This window comes from Xiphophorus couchianus, chromosome 1 (assembly GCF_001444195.1).
Source record: "Xiphophorus couchianus chromosome 1, X_couchianus-1.0, whole genome shotgun sequence".
Classification (NCBI taxonomy): Eukaryota; Metazoa; Chordata; class Actinopteri; order Cyprinodontiformes; family Poeciliidae; genus Xiphophorus; species Xiphophorus couchianus.
This window is the reverse complement of record NC_040228.1, coordinates 13,285,605-13,309,129: the sequence shown is the minus strand read 5'-3', so window position 1 is coordinate 13,309,129 and position 23,525 is coordinate 13,285,605. Positions and strand designations below refer to the sequence as shown.

Below are 23,525 nucleotides of genomic sequence, written 5' to 3'. Positions count from 1 at the left end.
CAGTTTTCACTGATATGCAGTGAGAATATTACTGAAGAAAAATCTTGAAAACCAAGAAACACAGAGAGAAAGTTTTCTGCTTTAAGCAAGCGGTGAGTCAACAACTTTGAACGTCTCATCGAGCTTCTTCCAGTCTATCATCTGAGAACAAGACATGGCCGTCCATCTAAATTAACATGACAGCCCAGGAGGAAGAAGCCAAGAAGAACAGTGCAACTCTGGAGGAGCTGCAGACATCCTCTGCTCATGAGAGAAAATCTCTTGGACAAATATTAGTCACGCCACAGCGGGTAAGAATGAGATTATTGAAAGCTTTTAGTTTACAAGAATTGCAAACAAATCCTCACAAAACCGACACAGGTTGCAAAAACTTGAGATTTAAATGAAAAACAGTTTTGTTTTGTTTTTTGACATATTAGTTGATAGGGAAGACATGTCAGGTTGGTGGGATGGTCTAATTAGCAAACCATCTTTTTAATATTAGGCAAACATCTATCCAGCCAGAGTAGTTTGAGTTTGATTTCTAGAGTTGTTCATGTCGCTACAGCCACACTTTATTTTCTAAAATGTAACCGTCTCTTCACCTCAGTACCTTCCTGTCATCTAACATCAGAAAAAGGACATTTGTGGCATCAACTTTTTGGTAATAACGATGTTCTAAATGTAAATACGGCAAGACCTTTTGAACATTATTAAATCAGAAGAAAGGACCAAACTACAAACACAAAAGAAAACCACAACACCACAGTGATACCACCGCCATTGTCTAGATTAATATTCTACATTAAAAATGTTATTTGCAAATATTTTCAAATTTATTCAGATTTCTTAAGATCAGGTAAAGATTGTGACTTTAGAAACCCCAACTTGACATCATGACAAAACGTCCAAACAGTCCATTCAGGAAGATGCCGTTGTGTCAGCGAGATAAGAGTGGTGGTGAACTGGTTTTTACTGGAACTGACACACAGAACAGATGAACAAAACCACACACACTTCTCTCTTTAAATGACCCCGTTTTTGGTTCATGTTTCCGCTTTCTAAGGCTTGAAATAGGTAAGTGGGAGAGTGTTTCTGAATGTTTCTAAATAGTTGCTTAAATTAGGTTATCATCCTTCAGTTTACTCACTAAAGACAAGAAATAAACTCAGTTTATTTAGCAGAAGCATCAATTATTCTTCAGTGTTGTGTCTATGTAGATTGTTTTAATTACTCTTCTGGTTTATTTATGATTTTTGTTTATTTTCCTCTGTTTGGGCAGCAGTAAAATCATTCTAAAACATAAAATGTATCTTTATTACCAGCCGTGGTTGCATTATGCTGCAGCTCTTTCCATGTAATCGTTCCTGAAGCGAAGAGGTGCAACCTCCAGCATCATCTATTGTCTGATAACACTCAAACTTTAGAGACAAAGCTCCTCCCCCATTGTTTATTGTGTTCTAGTTGTTGTAACTGTTCCAGATGAAACTCCATTCTCAAAATCCACTGACGCAGCACATCCACAGCGCACAGCCCCCGTCTCTCACCACCACATTTACCTGTATGTTCCCCAAATGCACCAGTGAAGAGATGGGTCCTTAAAGTCAGTCTGCTGGTAATCCTCTCGCTGAAGGTAAACAGAGTCGCTGTGAAGCTCTGCAGCTTCGTTAACTCCACGTTAACTCACAGAACGACTCACGTCTGTAAGATGAAGACCGCCGGGCTGCTGCTTGTCGTCGGGTTGTGCGCGTTCAGCGTCACATCTTCTCTGAAAATCTGCGCTTTCAATGTTCAGAGTTTCGGTGAATCCAAGGCAAACAACAAGAGGGTGATGGGAGTTCTACTGAAGGTACTCTGCTGGGAGCTTAAAACAAACTACATGAGGAAAAACAGGCGTCTGATAGATCTACCTGTGTTCTTCTTTTACTTTTGTCCTCAAGATCCTCTCTCGGTGCGACTTGAGCCTCATTCAGGAGGTCCGGGACTCTAAAGGGAAAGCAATACAAGCTTTGGTCAAGGATCTTAACAGGTACAAACTGGAAGATTAGATGTCTGAAGTGAGAAAGTCAGTATATTTATTACATTGTGATGTTGTTGTCATCAGATTCGACAAATCCAACTCCTATTCCTCTGAGGAAAGTGAACGAATGGGCAGGAAGAGCTACAAAGAGCAATACGTCTACATTTACAAGTAATTCAGCCAATTAGAAGTTAATTGGATCTGATTGTTAGAATTAGCTTTGGACCAGAAATGTGCTCACAGATCTCTCTTCTGTGATCATCTGCAGGAATAATATGCTAAAGGTCAAGGAGTGCTTCCAGCATCCTAAACTGGAGGGAGAGGGAACCAATGAGACTGACGTTTTCTCCAGAGAGCCTTTTGTCATCCGCGTTCACTCCCCCACTACATGTAAGAAACACAGCAAAATAAGAGCCTATTCAAACCTCACATACACACTGTCAAGAAAACGTTTTCGCCCCCCTATGAGTTTCTTCTGCTTTTGCTTTTTTGTTTGATTTAAAACACATTCAGCATGTCAATGGGAATGACTGGTTTCATTGTAAAACATCTGTTGAGAGTTCAGAAAAGCTCCATAAAAGTCATCAAAAATTGTTATTGTCAGAGAAGGATGATCTGGGTTAACACAAAAGCAGTTTTCACATGTTGATTTCATTCATTAAAGGACAAAAAGCTTCCCAAAACAACCTGGCTTTATGTAAAACAGCAGGAAATGCTACAGGTCACAATGAGAATTACCTTATTACTATTGCAATATTTACTAATATTAATCACCAAGGCTTCATATTGAAAATGCTCTAAATCTGAGCATGAACAACCTGCCCAGTTATCTCAGTTAGATTTACCAGACGTTGATCAAATCGCTCTAAAACCTTTATTTTAATTTTGTTTGTTTTGGAGCCAATCAGAGGCGAACCTGCTGGTGTAATCAGGATCACTAACCTGGTGCAAAACCCAAATTAGCTAAACTCTAATCATTATTAAGCCGCATCTTGTATTTGCTCATTAAGATTTGTCTGATGAAATGAAGCCTAGTAATATGACAAAAAGTAGCTGTACAAATATATCTGATGTATGGACTACCTGGTCATAAGATGGTTTATCACAGAGTTTACATAAATTCTGACTTTTTCCAAACCAGAACAGGATAAAGACAATTTGTTCAAGCTATGCAAACATCTTCTGGAATGATAAAAACAGTTTTCAGAAGGTTTGACTCCTGCTAAGCACAGATGTTTCCTTGTAGGTAATCATCAGAGATGACTTGAGTTATATTCAAGGTTATTCGTGATGCAGTTTCGTCTAGTTCCTCCTAATAACGATGTATTAAAAAGCCACCGTAAATTCATAACTTATGCTGTAATGTAATGTCACTCTGAAAACATATGAAGATCCAGTCTGCTGTTATTCAGTGAGTGAGGTTTTGTGTTGGTTTGTTATATAAAATCCAGATAAAATATGTTGTAGCTAATTTATGGTTGTATTTTGACAAAATGTGAAGAAAACGTTCAAGGGTGTCCTTCCTTCCTTAATCAGGAAGTTGTTGCTCAAGGCTCACAGACCTGCTATATAATATTGTACGGCATAAAGATAAAACTCATCTAAAATGACGTTCAGATGAAAAGGCACATTAATTTAAGCAAAATTCAAAATAAAATGACTTATATCTTCAAATATGTGGGGCCTTCTGAACATAAACATGCTGATCTAGAAGATCTGAAGTAGTAAATCATTTGCTAAATGTGTTTCTTTTCTAGTGGTGAAGGATTTTGTCCTTGTTGGGCAACACACATGTCCAAAAACAGCCATGCAGGAGATTGATGAGCTGTACGGTGTGGTCAAGCAGATTCACAAGAAATGGAAAACTGAGGTAGGTGAAACCTCGCCGTTATCATCAGCATCAGTTTTATCCGACTCGGTTCTGTTTTTAGCCAAAACACCTTGATCCAAGCCGGTTTCTCTTCTCTATACATACACTTCATGAGCAATGCCTCGCTTCCTCTTTTCCAGAACGTGATCATCTTGGGGGACCTAAACGCAGGCTGCAGCTACGTCACCGTTAAAGGGTGGAAGGCTGTGCGCCTCCGGAACGATCCCGGATTTCACTGGCTAATTGGAGACGAGCAGGACACGACGGTCAGAGAGAAGACTCGGTGTGCCTACGACAGGTCAGGGCCGCGTCACACACACACACACACACACACACCCAGAGGTCTATAACTGTTCTGTCACTAGAGATGACTGCGCTGCTACAGGCATGCATGGAGAATCTCGTCACTTCAGTTTCATCTGTAATCAGTCTGAAGTGTGGCTTCCTCTTCAGCGGTGATCTCTAATTGCACACTTAGCAACTATAAAAAGATCAAACCAAACAAAGAGATTGACCTTTTCAAAAGGTCAATCTCTCTCTTTCTCAGTTTAAGGAATAGGCTATAAATGTATCCAATCTCAGCAGTGTTTGCTTGGGTGCAATATGTGGTAGCTTGTTAGATTTTAAGAGACGTGTGTTTTAATGCTCTAAATTTAAATAACACTTTTGATCAGCTTCACTCCTTTTGATGCTCAAGCTTAATACAGATTTAATGTAACAAAATAAATTCACAAACGCTGATGGGAAAAGAAAAGAGTGAGGAGAGATATGGTTTGATCAAAGTCAATATTATCACTTGAGGGACAGATTTGTATGAATCTTTACTAGCTTGTCACATTTATTTTAATAATTTAATTTTTTTTCCTATCTTCTTATTTCTGTCCTTCTAAATATCTGTGTCAAATGTAAGAGCTAAATAAAATGTTTACCTTATGCATTGTTGCATAGAGAGTGGGGGGTGTTTTATATTTATAGTTTTTTTTCTCACTCAAAAGTAGAATGTATAGTTGTTCACAAATTGGACATTTTAATTGGTTGTGCATTCTCAATAGATATATCCATACAAGCAAAAATGTATATCATCATCACCATTATTCACTTTTTTGATGTTCAACTCCTAGAGGACATTTGGAAAAGAGAAAACGTCAGCCTTCAAAAAGTCAGTCGGCAATTAATTTTACTCCTTATCTTCAGAATCTTTTGAAACTTCATTCTGTGTCCAGAACTTTAAGATCCAAAAATCAGCTGCTACTGAATGTTCCTCCGACTCGACTTAAGAGAAAAGGAGATCGGGTTTTCTCCGTTGCTGCTCCTGTTCTATGGAATAATCTGCCTTTCCAGATTAGATCTGCCCACAGCCTGGATCATTTGAAATCGCTTCTTAAAACTCATTTTAATTGGGCTGTGCTGTGGTGGCGTAGGGGATGGTGCGACCCACGTTTGGAGGCCTTGAGTCGCCGTCGCGGGTTCAATTCCCGGACATCAGGACACTGGATGTTTGGTGGTTCCTCTCTTTTGAGTCCAGAACCAGGTGGTGACATCAGGAATTGTTCCCACTGACAGTTTTGGCAAAACAAATTGTGCAAGAACTTTAGAGAACTTTAGATGGAAAACAAAACGCTACACTGGATAAAAACATTACCAGTGTAGTCAGACTCAGTGTCCTGTGATTAGACACTGATTACAAAAAACACATTACGTGGCACATTACACAATGAAAGCAAAAAAAAAGAGTGTTTTGTTTTTTTTTTAGGATTTTTGTGACAAATGGTTTAAAGTCACAAGCTAATGTATTTCTGTCTTGAAGCAGCTGTGTTACTTCATTTATCATCTGCAGAATAAAGAAATAAATTAGTCCGATTAAAGTAATAATGAAGGCATTCTGCAGCAGTCTGGGTCAGAGGGAGAGGTGTGCAAGTCTCCATGTTTCTTTTTCTGATGGTCAATGTTGCCTTTTTTCCCACACAGGATCATTGTTTACGGTCGGGAGATTATTTCTGGCGTAGTTCCTGGTTCAGCTCAAGTGTTTAACTTCAAGGAAAACTTCCATCTTACAGAGCAAGAGGTAAACATGTGAAATGCCTGATTTTAGTTCATCTCTGCATGTAGAGTGATAATATTTGCGTCACTTCGTCCCTTCAGGCTCTTGAGGTGAGCGATCATTTTCCTGTTGAAGTTGATCTGAGGCCAACTCACCGCTACCTCCTGAGGAACGAGCTGTAGGTCACAGCACATCCCCTCTAACAAGACTTATTTTAACTTGAAATGTAATTTTTTTTTTCTCCTGTTTTTAATTTAAAAAAAATAATAATAAAGCAATCAAGAGAAACAGTTTTGGTGCTTTTAGTCTCGCTCCTCGTCACAGTGGCACCAGCGAACAGTGTTTCTGCATGAAGCGTTTTCGTCTGCTGGAGTTTGTGTTGTGCTTCTGAAACCAAACCCACATCAAAGCTGACATCATTTCATGAGCTCATGAAGGTGCGCTACAGCAGCAAAAGACAAACACAAACAACTTGAGTCTTAAGGTTTTACTTTTCAGTCAAAGCAAAAGAGATTTTCTTCCATCTTCATCTTTCATGGTGAGTTCATTTTAGTTGCTTTTCAGCAAAATATTTCAGTGGCTGTGTGTGAATTTATGCTCGATCTGTTCGACAGGAAGTCACTTGCAGCCAAAGCAGAGGAGTTACTTTGAGCTGTCTTTGTTTTTTGGGTTGTTTTTTTTAGAGACAGACTGACTGTTACAACAGATTTAAATTAGTCTTCATATAAATCCTGCTTTAACATTGATTTGTGTTTGTTAAGATGGAGGGCTTTGCTGATCTTCTCACTGATGCATTTTCAGGTAAAAAAAAAAACATATTTTTGTAGCAATATCATTATTTTTATGTTGTAGGATTTCACTGAGATGTTTTTTTTCTGATTGCAGAGGGTTCAGTTCCCTCGTTTTCCACGGGAGATTTGGACTTTGAGAGCTTCTGTTTTGATGAGAGGAGCGAGGAGGAACAGAACAAAAACCCAAAGACAGAGAACGACGAGGCTCGGCTTCAGGAAGCATCTGCAGAAGGTGCAGCTTTGTTGGAGGGCCCCCTTGCAGACGCACTGAACTCAGATGAGAACGCTTACAAAGAGCAGACTGATGAGGAAAATGATGAAGAGGGGCTTAACCGGGTCCGTTTTAGCAATGAAACCCCAGAGGACGATGAATGCCCAAGCTCTGACGGAGAAGAAGAACGGAGCTATTTCTGCTCTGGAAGAGATGGAGAGGAGGAGGCTGAATGCCAAGAGGAAGATGAAGATACACTGAAGTTAATTTATAAAACAGTGGATGGGATCCTGGAGGATGAAGACTCTGAGATCCTGGAAGATGTTGATGAGCTTCAAGTCAGCAACAACCTGCAAGAAGAGGCGCACAGTGATGAAGAGGAGAACGGATGTAGAAATGAGAACATTGCAGAAAGTCCTGAGAGTGAGGAGGAACAAGAAGTCGACCCGGACTCCTCTGAATCCGACTACGAAGGTGTGAAAACTGAAGAGGAAGAGAAAGAAAAACCCGGCCCTGCCGATCCGGCAGATTCTGGTTTGGAGTTCTCCTGCATATCTCTCCAGAATCTGCAGGATCTCATCTCTGAAGTGGATGGTGAGGTTTACGAAGAGAAAATGTCAGACTTCACTGGCGAGGAGCACCAGGAGGCAGGCGAGAGCTTTGCAGATTACCCCTCAGACTTTTCCTCTGGTGAATACGGCAGAAATGCTGCCACTGCACGGAGCGCCTCGCCTCGTCTGAGGGAGGAAGAAGGCCTGCAAAGAGCCGTGACTGAAAGCCACGAGTCTGAGGAGGAGGGTTCTGGGAAGGAGGAAGAGTTCCTGTTCAGCAGAGATATAGAAGTAAATGTTGAGAAGATGATGATGAGCCTGGATGAAGCAGCTGGAGATGAAGTTGAAGGGAAAACAGAGCATTTGTTGAGAGGGACCAGCTTTGACGATGAAGAGAAGACAAGTGAGAGCGACTCCTACAGCTCCAGTGATGATGAAGAGCCACTGAGAAGATCCAGTGATGTATTTTCAGATAAGTCCAGAACCCGATTCCTTGAACACAACACAAACCTGGAGAACATTAGATCTCTTGGTGCCAGCGGCTCTGATGACAGCAGCTTTGGGCGTGACAGATACGATCCTGCTGAGTTCCTCAGCTCAGGGTTAGGTGAGTTAGAAACCAAAACCTTTCTGTATGAATTCTTCCTGAGTGGAGAGGACACAGATGGGACAGAATCACCAAATTCAGGGGGAAATCAGTGTCCGGATCAAGATGTCAACAGCTACTCTGTGGTGCAGAAGAAAGACTCGATACCAGCAAGTCCGTTCGTCCAAGGATCCATCGACGACAGCTTCTTCTTCAATACTGAACCCAAGGACTTCACTGATGATGGACAGCAGGAGGAGGAGGAAGAGGAAGAGGAGGAGGAGGACGAGTACGAAGAAAGGAGAAACTTTGAGCAGATGAAGCAGAGAATCGAAGCTTTCAAAAGATTTTACGACAACAGCGATGACGAGAACGGGCGAGAAGGTCAGTGTCCAGAACACAGAGTCAGTCTCTCCTTGTGTGATAAACAACTGATCAGTTTCCAAATGTTCGTGTTTTTCAGAGAGGCAGATAAAAGTTCAGTTTTGTGCAGACCCCTTATCTCAAGTGAATTATTATGAAACGGACAGGTGGGTAAAATTCTGTCAGTGCTAACGTGTACTGTAAAGCAAAGCATGGCAGGTGAAACAAAAACGATTTCTGCTTGATTTTTGCTTCTCAGCAGTGACAGAGACTCAGTCAGCAGCTCCTCAGACAGGGAGGAAGACCTGAGCTCTGCAGAACAATCTGATGACAAAGAGGAAGATCTGAATCCTGCAGAACAATCTGAAGACACAGAGGAAGATCTGAATCCTGCAGAACAATCTGAAGACACAGAGGAAGATCTGAATCCTGCAGAACAATCTGAAGACACAGAGGAAGATCTGAATCCTGCAGAACAATCTGAAGACACAGAGGAAGATCTGAATCCTGCAGAACAATCTGAAGACAAAGAGGAAGATCTGAATTATGCAGAACAATCTGAAAATAAGGAGGAGGACCTGAACTCTGGGGAACAATTTGAAGACTCGAGCTCTGCAGAACAATCTGATGTAAGAAGATCTTAATTCACTTACACGGCACACCACAGAAGGACAGAGCAAACAATGCCTTGCAATATCATTCATGGACCTTGGACTGCTTCATATTATCTGTTACAACCACAAACTTAGATTTAAGTGGGATTTAATATAAAATGGAATTAAATCTATATTTATTTCAAACATGTCAAATGTCAGAGCAAAACAATAAGCAAATAAGAAGAAAACAAACAAAAAGACCTCATAATAATCAAACATAAAAAAACAAAACTTATACCCAGTTCCTCCAACTGTCTCACTCAAAAATCTTCCATGTGCATATTTACATATCCAATTTCTACTCTTTCAAAACGAAATATGTACAATTAATTTATTATTGTGCAGTAATGCTATCTACAGACTCCTGTAATATATCCACAGAGCTGCATTCATCCTTAGCAAAACAACCAAAGCGAAACATTTTTCTATCCTATTGTATTCTATAAATTAAACTGTACATAAACAAGACATCTCATACATCCAGTCATGTTTAATCTACAGTGCTGCATTAATCAGCTGTATGCTAGCAGATTCACAATGTGTGCTTAAAATTCTGTCATTCCTCCACTTCTCAGTTATACTACTCAGCCCCACATATTTACTTTCTGGTTGTAATGTGACAAAATGTAGGAAGGCCACATTAGGTGACAAATACATAACTTTGACTGATTTGTCTGTAACTAGGAACCGCAGGAGCCTGAAGAAGACCTGGACATAAAACCTGTGTTTGGTCCCCCAATCGTTCAGCAGCATCAGAGCCCGGCAGACGTCGTTGACACACAAACCTGCACGCCAACACGCAAGGTGTGTATTTACTCAAGGTCTTTACCCAGAGTGTTTCCTTTTAAGCTTATTTTCTAAGTGACTGTCCGCTGCTCTCTCAGGCTTTCAGCACACTGAAGATGATCGTGACGCTGGGAGTGCTGACGGCGACGGGGCTGATGATGTTCTGCCTGGCCACAGACCAACCCGACTGGCTCAGACCGTTTTTCTTCTTTTAGAGCTGCAGCTCATTGTGGTTATAAAGACTGAAAAAAAAAAAGCTCTGTACACATATGCATTTCTACCTTTAAAGTTATTTTTTTGTTTACAATGGTGACCTTTACTTTGGAAATATATAAATGTAAAATATAACTAAAAAAAATGGGGTTTTTTAATGAATTGTGTGGTAATGACTTTGTGAATTAAAATGCTGAAATGTTAACCGAATTTATGAATCTCCTTTACTGAGCTGAACATTTCAAACCAAATACAAATATGAATCGAAAGAACAAAACAAAGCAGGGTTCTGGATGAGGGGCGGTGTCCTGCAACGTTTGGGTACACGCTTGGGCCAACAGACCTCATTTAAAAGACCGAGTGTCAGGAAGAAGACTGGCAAAAATACACATTTCTCTTGTTAAATAACAAAAAAACGTAAGTTTATCTTACATAACACAAGCATCTCTGTGCTTGCCAGCCACACATTGAGCAAACAAAGGCAAAGAATAGCTCACTAATCAAACCTCTCTGTACCTGAAGACAATGAAAACCACACCTATTGCTTCTGGCACTGCACTGCTTTCTTGTGTGAGATTAATCTAACTAAACCAAACACTGAATGGAAAGGTTTTCTTTCTGTGCAGCATAAAATTGTGAGGGTAGATTTAAAATGTAATAATTCAAAAAATAAAAACATTAGAAAAAAATAGGCTACATGTTGTAGGTGATAAACTATAGCCAAAGTTAGATTGACCGCTTTTACAGGAAAGTCTGTCGTGCAGTGTTTATTGGTACAATCATAATTTTACATATAATACTGTATTTATGGCCTTACAGTCTCACCTCTAAAAATCCATCCATCCATTCATCCATTTTCTAACACCTGTGGGGTTTTAGAAAATGGATCATTCTGATGGGTGCGACTGGGGTCGCCAGTCTGTCGCAGGGCGACACAGAAACAGACCAGACACAAAACCATGCACCTCTTAAAAATATTCAGTCAAATTCAAACCGCCTCTCTGGTTTTACTGTATAAAGGGTAACATACTCATACTTGCCTGGTGGTGGCGCTGCTTCCGTAAGACACTGAAAACAATTTCAACAAAGAAAAATCCGGGAGAAACGGAAGTTGTGCGCAAATTGTCAGGGAGGGCGTTTGTTTTGTGTCTGGTATGAACTCCGAAAGGGCGGGATACGGGCTCTGAACGCGCACGACTTCGCCGCGGCTCGCCGGCACAGAAATCGAGCTCCCGCGTGTAGGAGGAGTCGATTTGGTTTTCTTTTTGACGCCAAAAGAAACTAAACTACTCTCAACCGCCAACAAATTCGAAAAAAATAGCCAATTTTAACCAAAGACAGAAACCGTGTAAAACAGATCGAAATGGCGTCGCTGGATAACAAGTCTCCGCAGGAAATCAGCGACCTGCTGGATGAGTACGGGATCAAACATGGACCTGTGGTTGGTGAGTGAATCACCGTCAGTGGACCTCGGCAGGCCCCCTGTTCGTCCGTCCGTCTGTCTGTGTGTGTGAAGTTTCTACCCCTGAAGTGTTTGGTGTGATTTGCAGGCTTGCTCATCATTGCTAATGTTGGTTTGTGTGTGATGTCTGTTCGTGCTCTCAGGAACTACCAGGAATCTGTATGTGAAGAAGCTGAAGGAAGCCATGGCCAAGGGGAAGAAAGCTAAACCATCATCTGATAAAACCTATTACAGAGAGGAGGGTAAACAGTCCTTTATAGACTCATTTAGTTTTATACGCTGGGTCCATAAGGTTTGACGTAGTAAAAGTTTAATTCTCTTATCACAGGTTTTTCTTGGTACTTTTTAGGGCTGCACGATGCATCCAAATGCACACAGTATTGCAGTGGGCCATCCAAATATCGATCTCTCTCAAAAAGTTCAGTTAAATTAAAATTACTGTATTAACCCCGAAAAGGAAATATAATCTACTGATTTACACTTTAGGTTTGTTGGCAACAACTGCTAATCCACCCCTTTTGCTTTTGCCACTCCTCTTTAAATCTTTGGCTGGCCATATAGACAGCTATTGGAGTCGGGAATCGGACACATGATCCATCTGATGCTATTATAATCAATGGACGAGATGTTTGGAGCTGGATTGATGGAGAGGCACCATCGTGATGGTGGGGTTATGGTATGGGTCGGTTGCATTTTATTGATACAAGAACAGATACAATGTCAAGATCCAGTTGTTTGGACCATGCATCCACAACCTCATGTTGGAGATGGTAATTGATGACTCCATTTTGCAAGGAACTGTACACAATCCCTGGAAGCTGAAAACATCCCAATTCTTCTGCTACCAGCAGACTCAACAGACTTGTCACCATACTCTGGATCGGCGTATGCAACAATATGTTCCAGGTCCTGCAAATATCCAAGAACCTTACAGTGAAGAGGAGGGCACCAGCATTCCACAGGCCACAATCATCAACCTGATTGATGTCTGTTTGGTTTATTGACCAGAGTCACATTTAAGTCACGCCAGATACTGAATGGCTTTCAGTATCTGGAAACCCCCAATTTAGTAAAACTGCAGGTCGGAGTGACCTTTTATTGTGGCTACACTCTCGTGAAGTCATCATACTGTCTAATCCTCATTTTGATATGTGACTGTGACAGATTATGTCAGCAAGGGAGAAGTGCTCACTAACCCTGATTAAGACAGATTGGTGAACCATATTTGAAAGAACGAGGCCTTTTGTGCATGTGGATGAAGTCTTTGGGCTCATGCACAATGGGTGCAAAAACAAAAGTGTTGTGTTTATACCTACCTATCAATGTAAAAACTACAGCACATGTTAAGCATTACTACATGATTATCCATTAGAAAATTCAAGACAGTGAAGTCTCTGATACTTCTGAACAGTATATTTGTGGGAAAACCTTATATTCAATGTGATTTTTGTGTTTTCTTACAGAGGAGGAAGTCACTTATGTTTACAAGACACCAGTAAGTATCTCTCCCCTCCCTCTGCTCAGGTGTTTGTGGAACTGCTTATTTACAAGGTGCAAAGTGCACTTTAACATTTTTTTCCAAATAAAAGTCAGCAATGTGATTATTTTTGAAAATTTGAGCCAAGCACCCTGAACAACAGCTCTGCATGTAGCTCAACAGTGGAAGCTGCTTATAGCGTAGATGTGCTGTCTTCACACCAACACTTGTGTTTAACTTCAGTGCTTACAGTTTGTTTCCATCTTCTTTCAGACCAAAAGTGAGATCTCTGGAGACGGGTCGGTTTCTCTGTTTTCTTTCTTGAACTGTATTTACTTCACTAAATCGGGCTAGCCATTACAAACCAGTCTGTCTTGTTGCTATAGGGGGCCTTACATGAGATCCAGACGAGAATGGGCTGAGGGGGAATATGGACATGAGTAAGTCAGAATCGGCGATTCCTGAAATTGGGATTTTTTTTAAATTTATTTTTTCAAAAGCCCTTTGAATCTTTTACTTTTATATGACTGTCTGCAGCACTTCCTACTCGAGCTACTCAAGTTCCAGGCCTGAATACAGAGGAAGGGATTTGGTTAATGAGTAAGTACATCTGTGAAATATCCTACCCTCACTTCAGCTGCTGTAATGTAGCATTTTTTTTCTTCTGCAAACCTCCGTTGCTGTGTGAGTTATTCTGAAATTATTTTTTAAAATGTTAAGTCATTTTATACTTTGTGCCATTTGGATGCACTTCTTTAAGCAAGTTTTATTTTTAAAAGGTTGCATATGAATCAGCTTCATTTCAGAGTCTTTATCTCCTGGACCAAAAGTTGATTTTTTTGATTTTTTTTTTTTTTAAACATTGTGAAATTTGTCTTTATACTTTTGGTAAAAACTCAAAAAAGTGTCAGTTGACAATTTGTTTTCAACCAAAATGTCTGAAGTAGTGGTAATTTGGCATTTTATTTTTTGAATCTAGTAAGTGTGTGTGGGGAAAAACATGTAAAATGAAAAAATTTAATAAATGTCAAAGTTACATTGACTAAATTAAAACTACATCATTTATTAAGCATTAGGAGACTATTTTTATTTAGAAAATGAAAGGCAATGAATCGCAATACTTATCTAGACCTGAAAATTGATTGAAGTGAATTTCATACATTTCCAAAATTGCATAGAAACCCTGAATGGCTGCAGCTCTGCAAAGTCTCGCTCTCCTACAGGCTGAATGATCTGCTGACATGTTTCAAGAGATTGTGGAAACTATTTTTCTTACATTTATGCAAAAAAGAAAGATGCAAGTGCAAACCATTTATAAATTGTATTCATTGCCAAAGTTTGTGTTTTTGCGGCTCTCAACTCCAACCCAGATTTCACATTTATGAATTACCTAACTTCATTTAACTGATCAGTGAAGAACATCAGTGCACGGAAACTAAAATTGTAAACTGAATTAGTGTAACCGTGTCATGAACCAGCTGTTTATCAGGTAAATTCCCGGTAGCTCTGGAGATTTAATTCAACACATGACCAATTCTCAGCCGCATCCTGACTTGTTGTTTCAGGCCCTACATGTACGACACTCCGTCCACCTACAGCAGCAACTCGTATGCCAAACCAACGCCCATGAAGTCGGAACCAGAGAAACCAAAGGCACAGAAATCGTCCCGCCTGATCCCCCTGTGGCTCCAGTTCGTCTTCTTCCTGGCTCTGGCAGCCTTCCTCTACTTGGTCTTCTCCAACATGGAGACAAACGAGCCTATCCAAGGAATAGTGTGATTTTATTCTAATTGATTTGATGTCGAGGGATGAGATACTTTATTTTACATCTACAGTTGATGGATGTATTTAAAATTTTGGGGATTTTAGACTTTGCTGTCTTTGTGGTTGATGCAATATTTGTGCTTTTTCTTTTTTCTTTTAAGCTGAAATTTATTTGCACCTACCTGCTACGGCTGTGGTTAACAAAAAAAAAAAAAAGAGCTTGCACCTTCTGGTTCTCCCTTAAACTTCTTCTAAAACAACTTAAATCTAAACCGAAGAGTAGAAAACTGCACGATAAACCACAAGCGGTTCCATTTTATTATTCTTAAGCGAAAACTGACACCAAAGTGGGGGAAAAAATGTGAGCTAGACCCCTTTACCCTTTGGATTTAAAAGGAATGTCTTTTGTTTTTTTTGCATGACTGTACAGGCAAGGGTAAAATACATTCTTGTTCACCAAGTTTCACTACAGCACCTCTTTGAGTCAAACTGCAGAACAAACCCAATTTTTGTCATATACGGGTGATGGTTCTCTGTTGATCCTATAATTGCTGGGTTGTATGATCCTTCAAAGCTCCTGCTGCTATTTTGTTGATCATTGGTCTAAAGGTAGAGCATAGTAAAGAAATATTTTTAGCAATCTTATGGATTTGGGGAAAATAGGGTAAATATTGGGGTTTTTAAAGTGTAGTTATGCGATCTAAATTGTCATTTCAGCTCTGTCCTTTTTTTAAAAAAGAAAATCAGTTTTGTAATAAAAATCAGAAACTTCCACCTGAGTAACCGCTGAAGTTCCCGGTTTAATGTCTGCATATTTAAACACTGCAGAGCAAATATTACTCAAAGACTTTTGACGATAACACACTTTTGTTCATTGTACATAATTTTGATTTAACTCATTTTTCAGTGTGGCTGAATTTAATAATGTTTGTCAAACAAGTACTGATGCTTCCATTTTGCTCGCAGCCATTAATTAATATTTTGGACAGACTTAAATTCAAGTGCCTGTGTTTTACTATCAATTCTGATACAACTGCAAATTGCATTCAATAAGTACATGGAGATTTTCTAAAATTGCTCAATACAAGCTGTAGTGCTACAAGTTTATGCTTTGCTCCAATGTGCAGCACTTCTGTGCCACATCACCCATCTATCCAGTTTGTAATTTGTTTTGTAATTGGTTTTCATAATATAATAAAGAGCTTGCATATGTAAGCATTTTAGAGTTTCAAGTCGTTTATTCAGGAACAAAAGTGTCGAGATAAATAATGTATACAAAAATAAATGAACCACATACCACAAGATGTCTTTAAAAAAGCTTTCTATTTTGCAGTTTGCTCTAAAGAAAAGTACCATCAGCAACATGTTTAGATTTTCTAACAATTTGCACACAAAAATTCAGCATTTTAACCAACTACAGCTACTATTTACAAAAACAAGTGCATTATTTAAAAAAAAACTGATGAAAATGCATAGTAGTGTTAGTCTTTATGTACATTACATTGTATAAATAAATCCTTTAAGGATCATTGTTCTGAGGGCAGGTATCTAATCATTAAGCAGTCTGTTATTAGTGTTATCTGGAACAAAGCTGCTGAACTCTGTATAGAACACAGAAACGTATTCGCTCGTTTCACAGATTTAAGGTACGTCTGAGATAGTGACAGCCTCCGGCTCTGAGCTCACATGGCTTTAACAGGACCGTAGAAACACACATGCTACTGCTGCTCCAACATGGCTGCCGGCCTGCACATTACAATAACATGGTGCTGAACATTAATCTTATCCACTGTTTTCCAGTAAGAGTAAAAAAGCCAGTACAGTCTCAAAACTGCTTCCCAGTGGAAGTGCTGAATAGAAGTCTCGGTTGTAAACTGGTTCCAGGAGTCACCAGCAGGTGGCGAGCAGCAAGTATCTAGTTGCTGCCGTCTCCTGCAGCTGGATGTGCTTGAAGACGATCCGAGCCTTTTGGATGTCCAAACGTTAAACCTGATCAAATAAGGACAGAAATTTAAACACTTAATTTAATAAGCAAAAAAAAAATTACCAACTGCTCTGAAAATGTATTTGTGTTTGTTCTACATTCTCACATTTTGTCAGCTATCTATAAGATTAATCATTTCTAGAATCACCTTTTACTGAAACTATTGCTGTAATTATTTTTGTTACGTCTGAACTCGCCTTTCACATCTACAGACATTTTGAAAATTATTCTTTACAAATTACTTTAGGTTTAAGTTTAACTTTTCTTATGTGCCATAAGAGACACAATAAGAGCTAAACTAGTTAAACGGCATTAAATCAAAGAATATTTCAACAGTTTTTGGTCCTCATTAAGCAGAATCCATATTGAAATCAAATGAAGGTCATATTATAAACATATTATGACAGTTTATAAATATATTTACCTATATTTTCCTCCCTTTAATAGAAATACCAGGAAATTATTACTAGATTCAAAGGTAGTCCTTGCAACTCATGATATTTAGGAGCAGGAAATCACCTGTGTTAAGCTGAGCTGTACTTAAATAATCAGAAACATGGAGCTACTGCTCATATCACAATCACAGGAAGTGAGGATCAGAACAACAGCTTGTTTAAAATGGGCACTTACAGTATGTCAAAGGTCACACTGAAGGACTAACCCCTATAGTCACATCCAGTCCAGCTCTTGGGATTATCCAACGCAGAGCTGCCTGATGGCTATCATTAGCTAACTCTTTAACTTAAAGCTGCAGCATGTTAAAGGGCTTGGGTTAAAATGAAAGAATGAAACAGTCAGGTAGTGTGATTAACATGTTTTAGGTTCAATTTTTCAAGTATAAGGTGTAATAATTTACATTTATTTAAACATAATGAGGTAAAATCCAGACATTTACAAAAATCCAACATTTACAAATTTAAACATTTCTAAAACATGCTAAATTTTGCGCACAAGCACCTGTTATCTGCACACTCCATCAGAGCTTGTTGACTGATAAGGCAACATACGTGTTGTCCACACCTGTGAAGAGAAGAACATCTTTCACTCTAAATCTCATGAGGATTTATAGATATATTTAGTCTTTTGATGGTAAAGTTGACTCACAGGTTCTGGTCTCCCGCTCTAATTCAGAGGGCTTCTTCTCCTTGTTACACATTACCTTCGCCACAGTAAAAATAATGATGACGGCTATGACGAATGTCACCCCGGACACCAGCCAGCTGATCACCATGGGGCTCAGCAGCGGGTCAGGATCTGAAAGTGGGCAGAGTCATTTCTCAAAACTCAAGATTCCCCATTTTTGCGTTCATCACCGCCTTACCTTTAATGGCTATAGGTAGCGGCTGGCTTTCTCTGGAGACAAACGTGCGTCCGTCCAGCTGGACCCGATACAGGCAGTAATAGTATCCCTCGTTGGAGCTCTGGGCATTGGGGAAGGTGAAAGTAACAGACTGGGAGACGGCCGGGAGCGACTGGCGCACCGTGCCGTTGGAGCGGACCAGGCGGAGCTGGAAGGAGGCGCCGGGGTACTGGCGCGGGGTGGAGCAGGTGATGTTAAAACCCTCGCCTTTGATGACGGAGCCGGTCGGGGCCTCAGAGGACGTGTTGTACCAGTGATGGGGAGTCAAGAGGTCAACTGCCAGTAAAACACGGAAAATGAATTACAGATAAGGTACAAACTTTTTTGAGGATATAAGTAGTTGGCATTACAAATTGGTAAATTGTTTCTCATACAAACAGTACGTTAAGCTGCACAACAAAATACCAAACAATATTCTGTAAAAGTATTCATCTCAGCTGAGCAAAAGCAAAAGCTAATGGCTTAGCATGCCAAGATCTTGTACACACAGTTGAGTCTTTATAAAAAATAAATATCTCCGCCATATTGTGTTAAGAAAATGCAAACAACAACGCAAAGTAGCGTTGTTTTAAACACGATAAACACATAGGGGGCAGCGTTGCACAAAACTGAAACCTATGTCATCAGATTGCGTCAAAACAGCCAGGAGTTTCTTTTAGGAGTTAAACATTGCGCCAGAAGATTCATTTGTGTGGACAGACAAACAAGTTGAACCACTTTTAAATAGCTTAGATTATTAACTTAATAAAACACAAGATGATGTTGCCTTTAAGGAAACATCAGTATTTATACTGACATTAAATTCAACAAAGTCTGACCTCATTTCCTAATTGTGCAACTTCAGAAGCAAAAATAACTGCATTAGATTTTATTCAAAGACGTTATTGTCAAATGTATGCTTTTTGTCAGATTTCTATTTTTTAAAGTCTGAGAACGTACATTGTTTCCTTCTATGTTATAAATCTGACTTTGCCCAATCACCTAAAATCCTAAAAATGCAAAGAAATTTGCAGTTGCAACGTAAACTGGAAAAACTTTCAAGGCAGTTCATCATAGAAAAAACAAAAATGAGGATTAAAATATTTGTATAAGTAAGACATAGATTAATACTCACCCACAGTAATATTAACAGGATGGCTGGTTGGAGATGTGATCCGGTGGGGAGGGAAACCACCCTTAATGTTGTACTGGCAGCTGTAGCTGCCTTGCTGAAAAGTTTCTACATCAGACAGAACCAAGCTGACTCCGATCTGGGTCGGGTCTGCGCTCTGTGTGACCAGCGGCGTCTCGACTCCGTGCTTGTACAGGTGGACGTTGCTGACGCGGTCACGTGGTTGAATGTTGCAGTAGAAGTGAACAGACTCCCCAGCAGAAAACACAAAGTGAGGTGAAAGCACTGAGAGCCTGGGCTCCATTAGAGTACCTGTGAGAAAAACAACAACATAGTTCACTGATTACAGATTAAACCCGATGTTTACCTACGTTGTGTAAAAAGATGCATAATCATTTGAATCCTCATTGTCTGGCATTAAATCAGACAAAACTAAATATCCCAATATTTCACAGGCAAGTACATAATGAGGAAATAATAAAGCATCATCTCAAGACAAAAGCCAAGGAGTCTAATGTCTAGTGCTTACTCTACACTGACCCTAACGCCAGGGTTTCCATCACTGTATTATAAGCCTGGCGGGCCACCAGGCTTTACTTGTGCCCCCACCAAGCTAAGCATTGTTTATTTACGGTATTTTAAATTTATTTTATGTTTGACTTTATAGTTGGTGTTCAGGTATTAGTCTTCCAATAACACATAATTACCAAGTGATATTTTCAAATTTCCTGACAACTTTGAAAAACTTAGCTCAAAAACACAGACAAATTTCTGCCCTAGCGCCTCGACCACTGGGCTTAGCAAGTTTTCTGGGGAAAACCCTGCTAAAGCTACATAAATATTAGTTAGAAAGTGGCAAAAAGGTAACAGACTATACCGAGGGAGTGGGGGTTTGCCATGGCCATCCCAAAACCCTGATCTCATTCTCAAGAAATTTGTTGGCAAAGATAAAAAGTGTGTTTGAGCCAGGCAGCCTACACACCAGACTCTGTTACACCAGCTCCGTTAGGAGGAAGGGGCCAATATTCCAGGAAACTGTTGTGAGAAGCTTCTGCATGGTTTGCAACTCTAAAAGACCCAACTTATGTAGTTTAAAAGGTAAGTCTACAAAATAAAAAACAAATGTGTGTATACTTCTGAATGTGAAGGAAGTAAAATAAACTCACTCTCTCTTTTTTCTGATGTTAGGCAAATAGAAATAACTTTGGTAATCCTAACCAGCCTAAAACAGGGGAAATTTAGTCTGATTTACCATCAGACAGTGAGGGGGAAACAAGATTACAAGTCTTTTCACACAGCATGTGTAAACATCTGGTTTCAACTGCAGATGTCCTTAGCATTTTTGAACACAATGTTGTTACTTTGACCTGTATTTTTTCATTGCCAGCCATGTCTTCTAATGTGTTTACACCCCACTAAACTGCTCCCACTCCTAATCAACACTATGTCAACAGATCAATGTCTCACCAGAGCATTTCACACCAGCATCATTCTGATGGGTGCAAATGGAGTTCCTGTTAATGAAGGCATCACAGTGAACCAAGCTGGACTCATGCCCTTTGCAATGGACGGAGCGCAAAGCAATCAGTCCACCGCCCGGGCCAAATTCGGCGCCACTGGAAGCGGATTCAGCGAAGCCGCAACCCAGCTCCGAGCACACCACACTAGCTGCCTGCATATCCCAGTCATGGTCGCAAATCGTCCCCCACTTCTCGTGAAGGTTTACTTCGACTCTACCGGAACAGTGGTGATCCCCGTTCACTACTCTCACCCCACCTGCGGATCAGAGAAAATTCACTTAGGAGACATGAGCCACAATGAATGCAGATTCATAGCAGTAATCCCAGGCTCACCATACGTCCCAACACCAAAAGCTCCAACTCCATCAAACAGAAAACCCAACAGGCCTATAGAGGAAGAGAAAGTAATCAGAATTACAGATCCATGTCTTTGTAAAGCCATAGAAAACATCTATTTACATCAACATGGTTAACTTTTGATGTTCCTTTCCACTGTTGCCATATGCATACTCAGTATGAAGGATTGATGCAAAGCAAATGACTTGACACTAATTTATAGGTTTGGGGAGTTTCAATAAGTCAATCTTCCGACTTTCTTTCAGTGGATACCTTGTTTACCAACTGTGATGTCATCATACACTGCCAATACGCACTTATGATGTCCTCATATGTTAAACTGAAGTCAAGTGGAAGTTTATTTATATAATAGCACATTTACCACAACCTCAACCTTCAGCTGACCAAGTCCTTCACAACAATCATAGATAAGTGATGGAACAAGAAATAAAATTAAGTTTGATATTAAAAAAAACAATAATGACAATAATAATAAAATTGGCAGTACAGTACCAAAATAATAATCATATTAATAAAAACCAAGACTTACTTAATTTCAGCTATAGTGGTTTCCCAAAAACTCGAATTAATTAAGTACTAACTAACTTAGTGGTTGACGACATCTACCAATAAAATATTTATTAAATAAATTTTAAAAAGAAAACACGCATGTTAAATAAAGCTCAAATGTTCGCTGGTAATCACGTTGCATAATCACGTATAAAAAAAGCGACACTGTGCTAACTAGCCAGCAAGCTTGGCTAATCGCTGGCGCCGTACCTGTTAAAACGACACGGAGGAATCTCAACATTGTTCCCTCAGCCTCCCATCGGACGTCCGGGTGTTGTCCTGGTGACGGAGCCGCCGACAGATGCTGGAAAACATCCGCTAACCGGAGCAACAGAGGACACCGCGGGGCGAGGAGCTAACGGCTAACCAACGGTCACCAACGGTTACCGCACGAAGCGCGAGCAAGCTCGGAGACATCGTCCGGCTAATCAATAGATTTTATTCACATTTAAACGCTGCGCTAGAGTGGAGTTGGAGGAGTTTTCTAATGATCCCGGTGTGGCTTTCACACTTCTGCAGCTGAGTTGGCTCCGAGCCGAAGGGAGCCCTTTTCCCTGCGGCAGACAGAGGTCAGCAACAAGCCAAGTACACCACAACGTCTCCCTGCTCGCAGAAGCCGGAGCTTTGCTAGCTTCCCGCTTCCGGAGGCTCGGCACGCAAAGAGGCGTGGCTTCAAATTCCAAGTGATTAAAATAACAATATTCTCATAAAATATGGAGTAACACTCAACCTTTCAAGATATGAGCAATTTGCATATGGAAACATAGTGTTATTGGATCTTAAGGCTAAATCAGGTCGCCTACTAGTATAAAGCACTTATATAAAGCCTGAGAAAATATAGTAAAGCTGGTGACTTGGAATTCAATTAAATTAAAAAAAACTTATGTTTTAAATATTGATTTAAATGTTGTAACTCATATCATTTAAGTATCTTTAAGAGTCATTGTCAATGCTGTGAGGAAGGATCTCTGGTAGCAGTCAATGTTGCAATGACTGTAAAGAAGCCTCTGACTGAAGACACTGCTGCTGTCTCGTGACTGTAATACATGACTGTCATGCTTACATTTCAACAATGAGGAAGTAGAGAACATGTTTTACAGTAACATAATCTTGATGACATCATCAGTTCTTGGAAACCACTGCTAATCCAGCTCAGTTGCTTTTGTTTTCTCTTTAAGTCTCTGTCTGGTCATAAATCCGGTATTATTTGAGATTTTGAGATGCTTTTGCATGCAATCATATTACAATCCCATTACAAAATAAGAGTATAACATTTAGGAACACATAAAAGGAATGAATCATTAAAATGCAAATTCAACACAAATTAAAAGATATGGTCAATAAAATGGATAAAGTCATCTTTGACCTGTGCAGGAAAGCTAAAATTAGGTCAGACTAAAAAAAGACTTGAGATTGGAGGGGAGGTTCACCTCTAAGCACACAGCTACTGAGGAGTGGTTTACATCAGAGTTTGTTCAGATATTAAATTGGACCAGTCAAAGTCTGGACTTAGATCGCATTAAGAAAATGTAGGAAGACCTGAATACTGATTATCATAGACAGTTTCCTTCCAAATTGATTTAGCTACATTACCCTCCAAGTGTACTAAAGTGGAGACATGCCTCAAAAGAGTTGCAGCTGCATGCTGAACCTTTCATATTTTATTTTTTTAAATTTAGGGAATCTTTTATTTTCTTCATTTCACAATCATTCACCGCTTTGTGCTGGTCCAGCACCTCAAATCCCATTCAAATGCACTAATTTAGTCACGTCTGCTTATAATGTGACTAAATGCTCCAAAGTGTATGAACATTTTTGGACAAACGATCAAAACATACATCATTCAGCATTAGATAAAAACAATTTGTTCTCAT

General features: G+C 39.8%; 3 protein-coding genes across 4 annotated transcripts; 2 read left to right on the top strand and 1 right to left on the bottom strand.

Moving 5' to 3' along the window:
• Positions 1–1,531: 1,531 nt before the first annotated feature.
• On the top strand, positions 1,532–6,206 carry dnase1l1l (deoxyribonuclease I-like 1-like). Its single transcript, XM_028024948.1, has 8 exons — positions 1,532–1,828; positions 1,920–2,008; positions 2,084–2,170; positions 2,268–2,389; positions 3,757–3,869; positions 4,010–4,167; positions 5,838–5,934; positions 6,012–6,206. Exons 1-8 carry the CDS (start codon positions 1,688–1,690, stop codon positions 6,090–6,092), a joined length of 888 nt encoding a protein of 295 aa, XP_027880749.1. The 5' UTR covers positions 1,532–1,687; the 3' UTR covers positions 6,093–6,206.
• Positions 6,207–6,320: 114 nt separating this feature from the next.
• On the top strand, positions 6,321–10,277 carry LOC114149244 (glutamic acid-rich protein). Of its 2 annotated transcripts, none has more exons than XM_028024935.1 (7): positions 6,321–6,448; positions 6,672–6,711; positions 6,796–8,433; positions 8,513–8,579; positions 8,675–9,041; positions 9,753–9,872; positions 9,953–10,277. In XM_028024935.1, the coding sequence occupies exons 1-7, from the start codon at positions 6,446–6,448 to the stop codon at positions 10,067–10,069; spliced, it is 2,352 nt and encodes a 783-aa protein (XP_027880736.1). In that variant the 5' UTR covers positions 6,321–6,445; the 3' UTR covers positions 10,070–10,277. The 2 variants fall into 2 exon arrangements, with proteins under 2 accessions (XP_027880736.1, XP_027880727.1); XM_028024926.1 differs by having other exon boundaries at positions 6,322–6,448; positions 8,672–9,041.
• A 5,227-nt stretch (positions 10,278–15,504) lies between these two features.
• LOC114148062 (uncharacterized) lies at positions 15,505–22,509 on the bottom strand. The gene is made up of 8 exons (XM_028022982.1): positions 21,862–22,509; positions 21,079–21,132; positions 20,693–21,001; positions 19,229–19,537; positions 18,076–18,390; positions 17,859–18,008; positions 17,712–17,774; positions 15,505–16,759 (listed from the first exon to the last, which is right to left on the bottom strand). Exons 1-7 carry the CDS (start codon positions 21,890–21,892, stop codon positions 17,731–17,733), a joined length of 1,212 nt encoding a protein of 403 aa, XP_027878783.1. The 5' UTR covers positions 21,893–22,509; the 3' UTR covers positions 15,505–16,759; positions 17,712–17,730.
• Positions 22,510–23,525: the final 1,016 nt, after the last annotated feature.

What these genes read in the sequence shown, in the direction of transcription:
- dnase1l1l (XM_028024948.1), top strand. Translation starts at nt 1,688, where the DNA reads ATGAAGACCGCCGGGCTGCTGCTTGTCGTCGGGTTGTGCGCGTTCAGC. An exon ending in CAATACGTCTACATTTACAA is followed by an intron (nt 2,171 to 2,267) that starts GTAATTCAGCCA and finishes GATCATCTGCAG; the next exon opens with GAATAATATGCTAAAGGTCA. An exon ending in ACTCGGTGTGCCTACGACAG is followed by an intron (nt 4,168 to 5,837) that starts GTCAGGGCCGCG and finishes TTTCCCACACAG; the next exon opens with GATCATTGTTTACGGTCGGG.
- LOC114149244 (XM_028024926.1), top strand. An exon ending in TCTCACTGATGCATTTTCAG is followed by an intron (nt 6,712 to 6,795) that starts GTAAAAAAAAAA and finishes TTCTGATTGCAG; the next exon opens with AGGGTTCAGTTCCCTCGTTT. An exon ending in TGACGAGAACGGGCGAGAAG is followed by an intron (nt 8,434 to 8,512) that starts GTCAGTGTCCAG and finishes CGTGTTTTTCAG; the next exon opens with AGAGGCAGATAAAAGTTCAG.
- LOC114148062 (XM_028022982.1), bottom strand. Translation starts at nt 21,892, where the DNA reads ATGTTGAGATTCCTCCGTGTCGTTTTAACAG. An exon ending in CCTCCGTGTCGTTTTAACAG is followed by an intron (nt 21,133 to 21,861) that starts GTACGGCGCCAG and finishes CTTCCTCTATAG; the next exon opens with GCCTGTTGGGTTTTCTGTTT. An exon ending in TTTTGGTGTTGGGACGTATG is followed by an intron (nt 21,002 to 21,078) that starts GTGAGCCTGGGA and finishes TCTGATCCGCAG; the next exon opens with GTGGGGTGAGAGTAGTGAAC.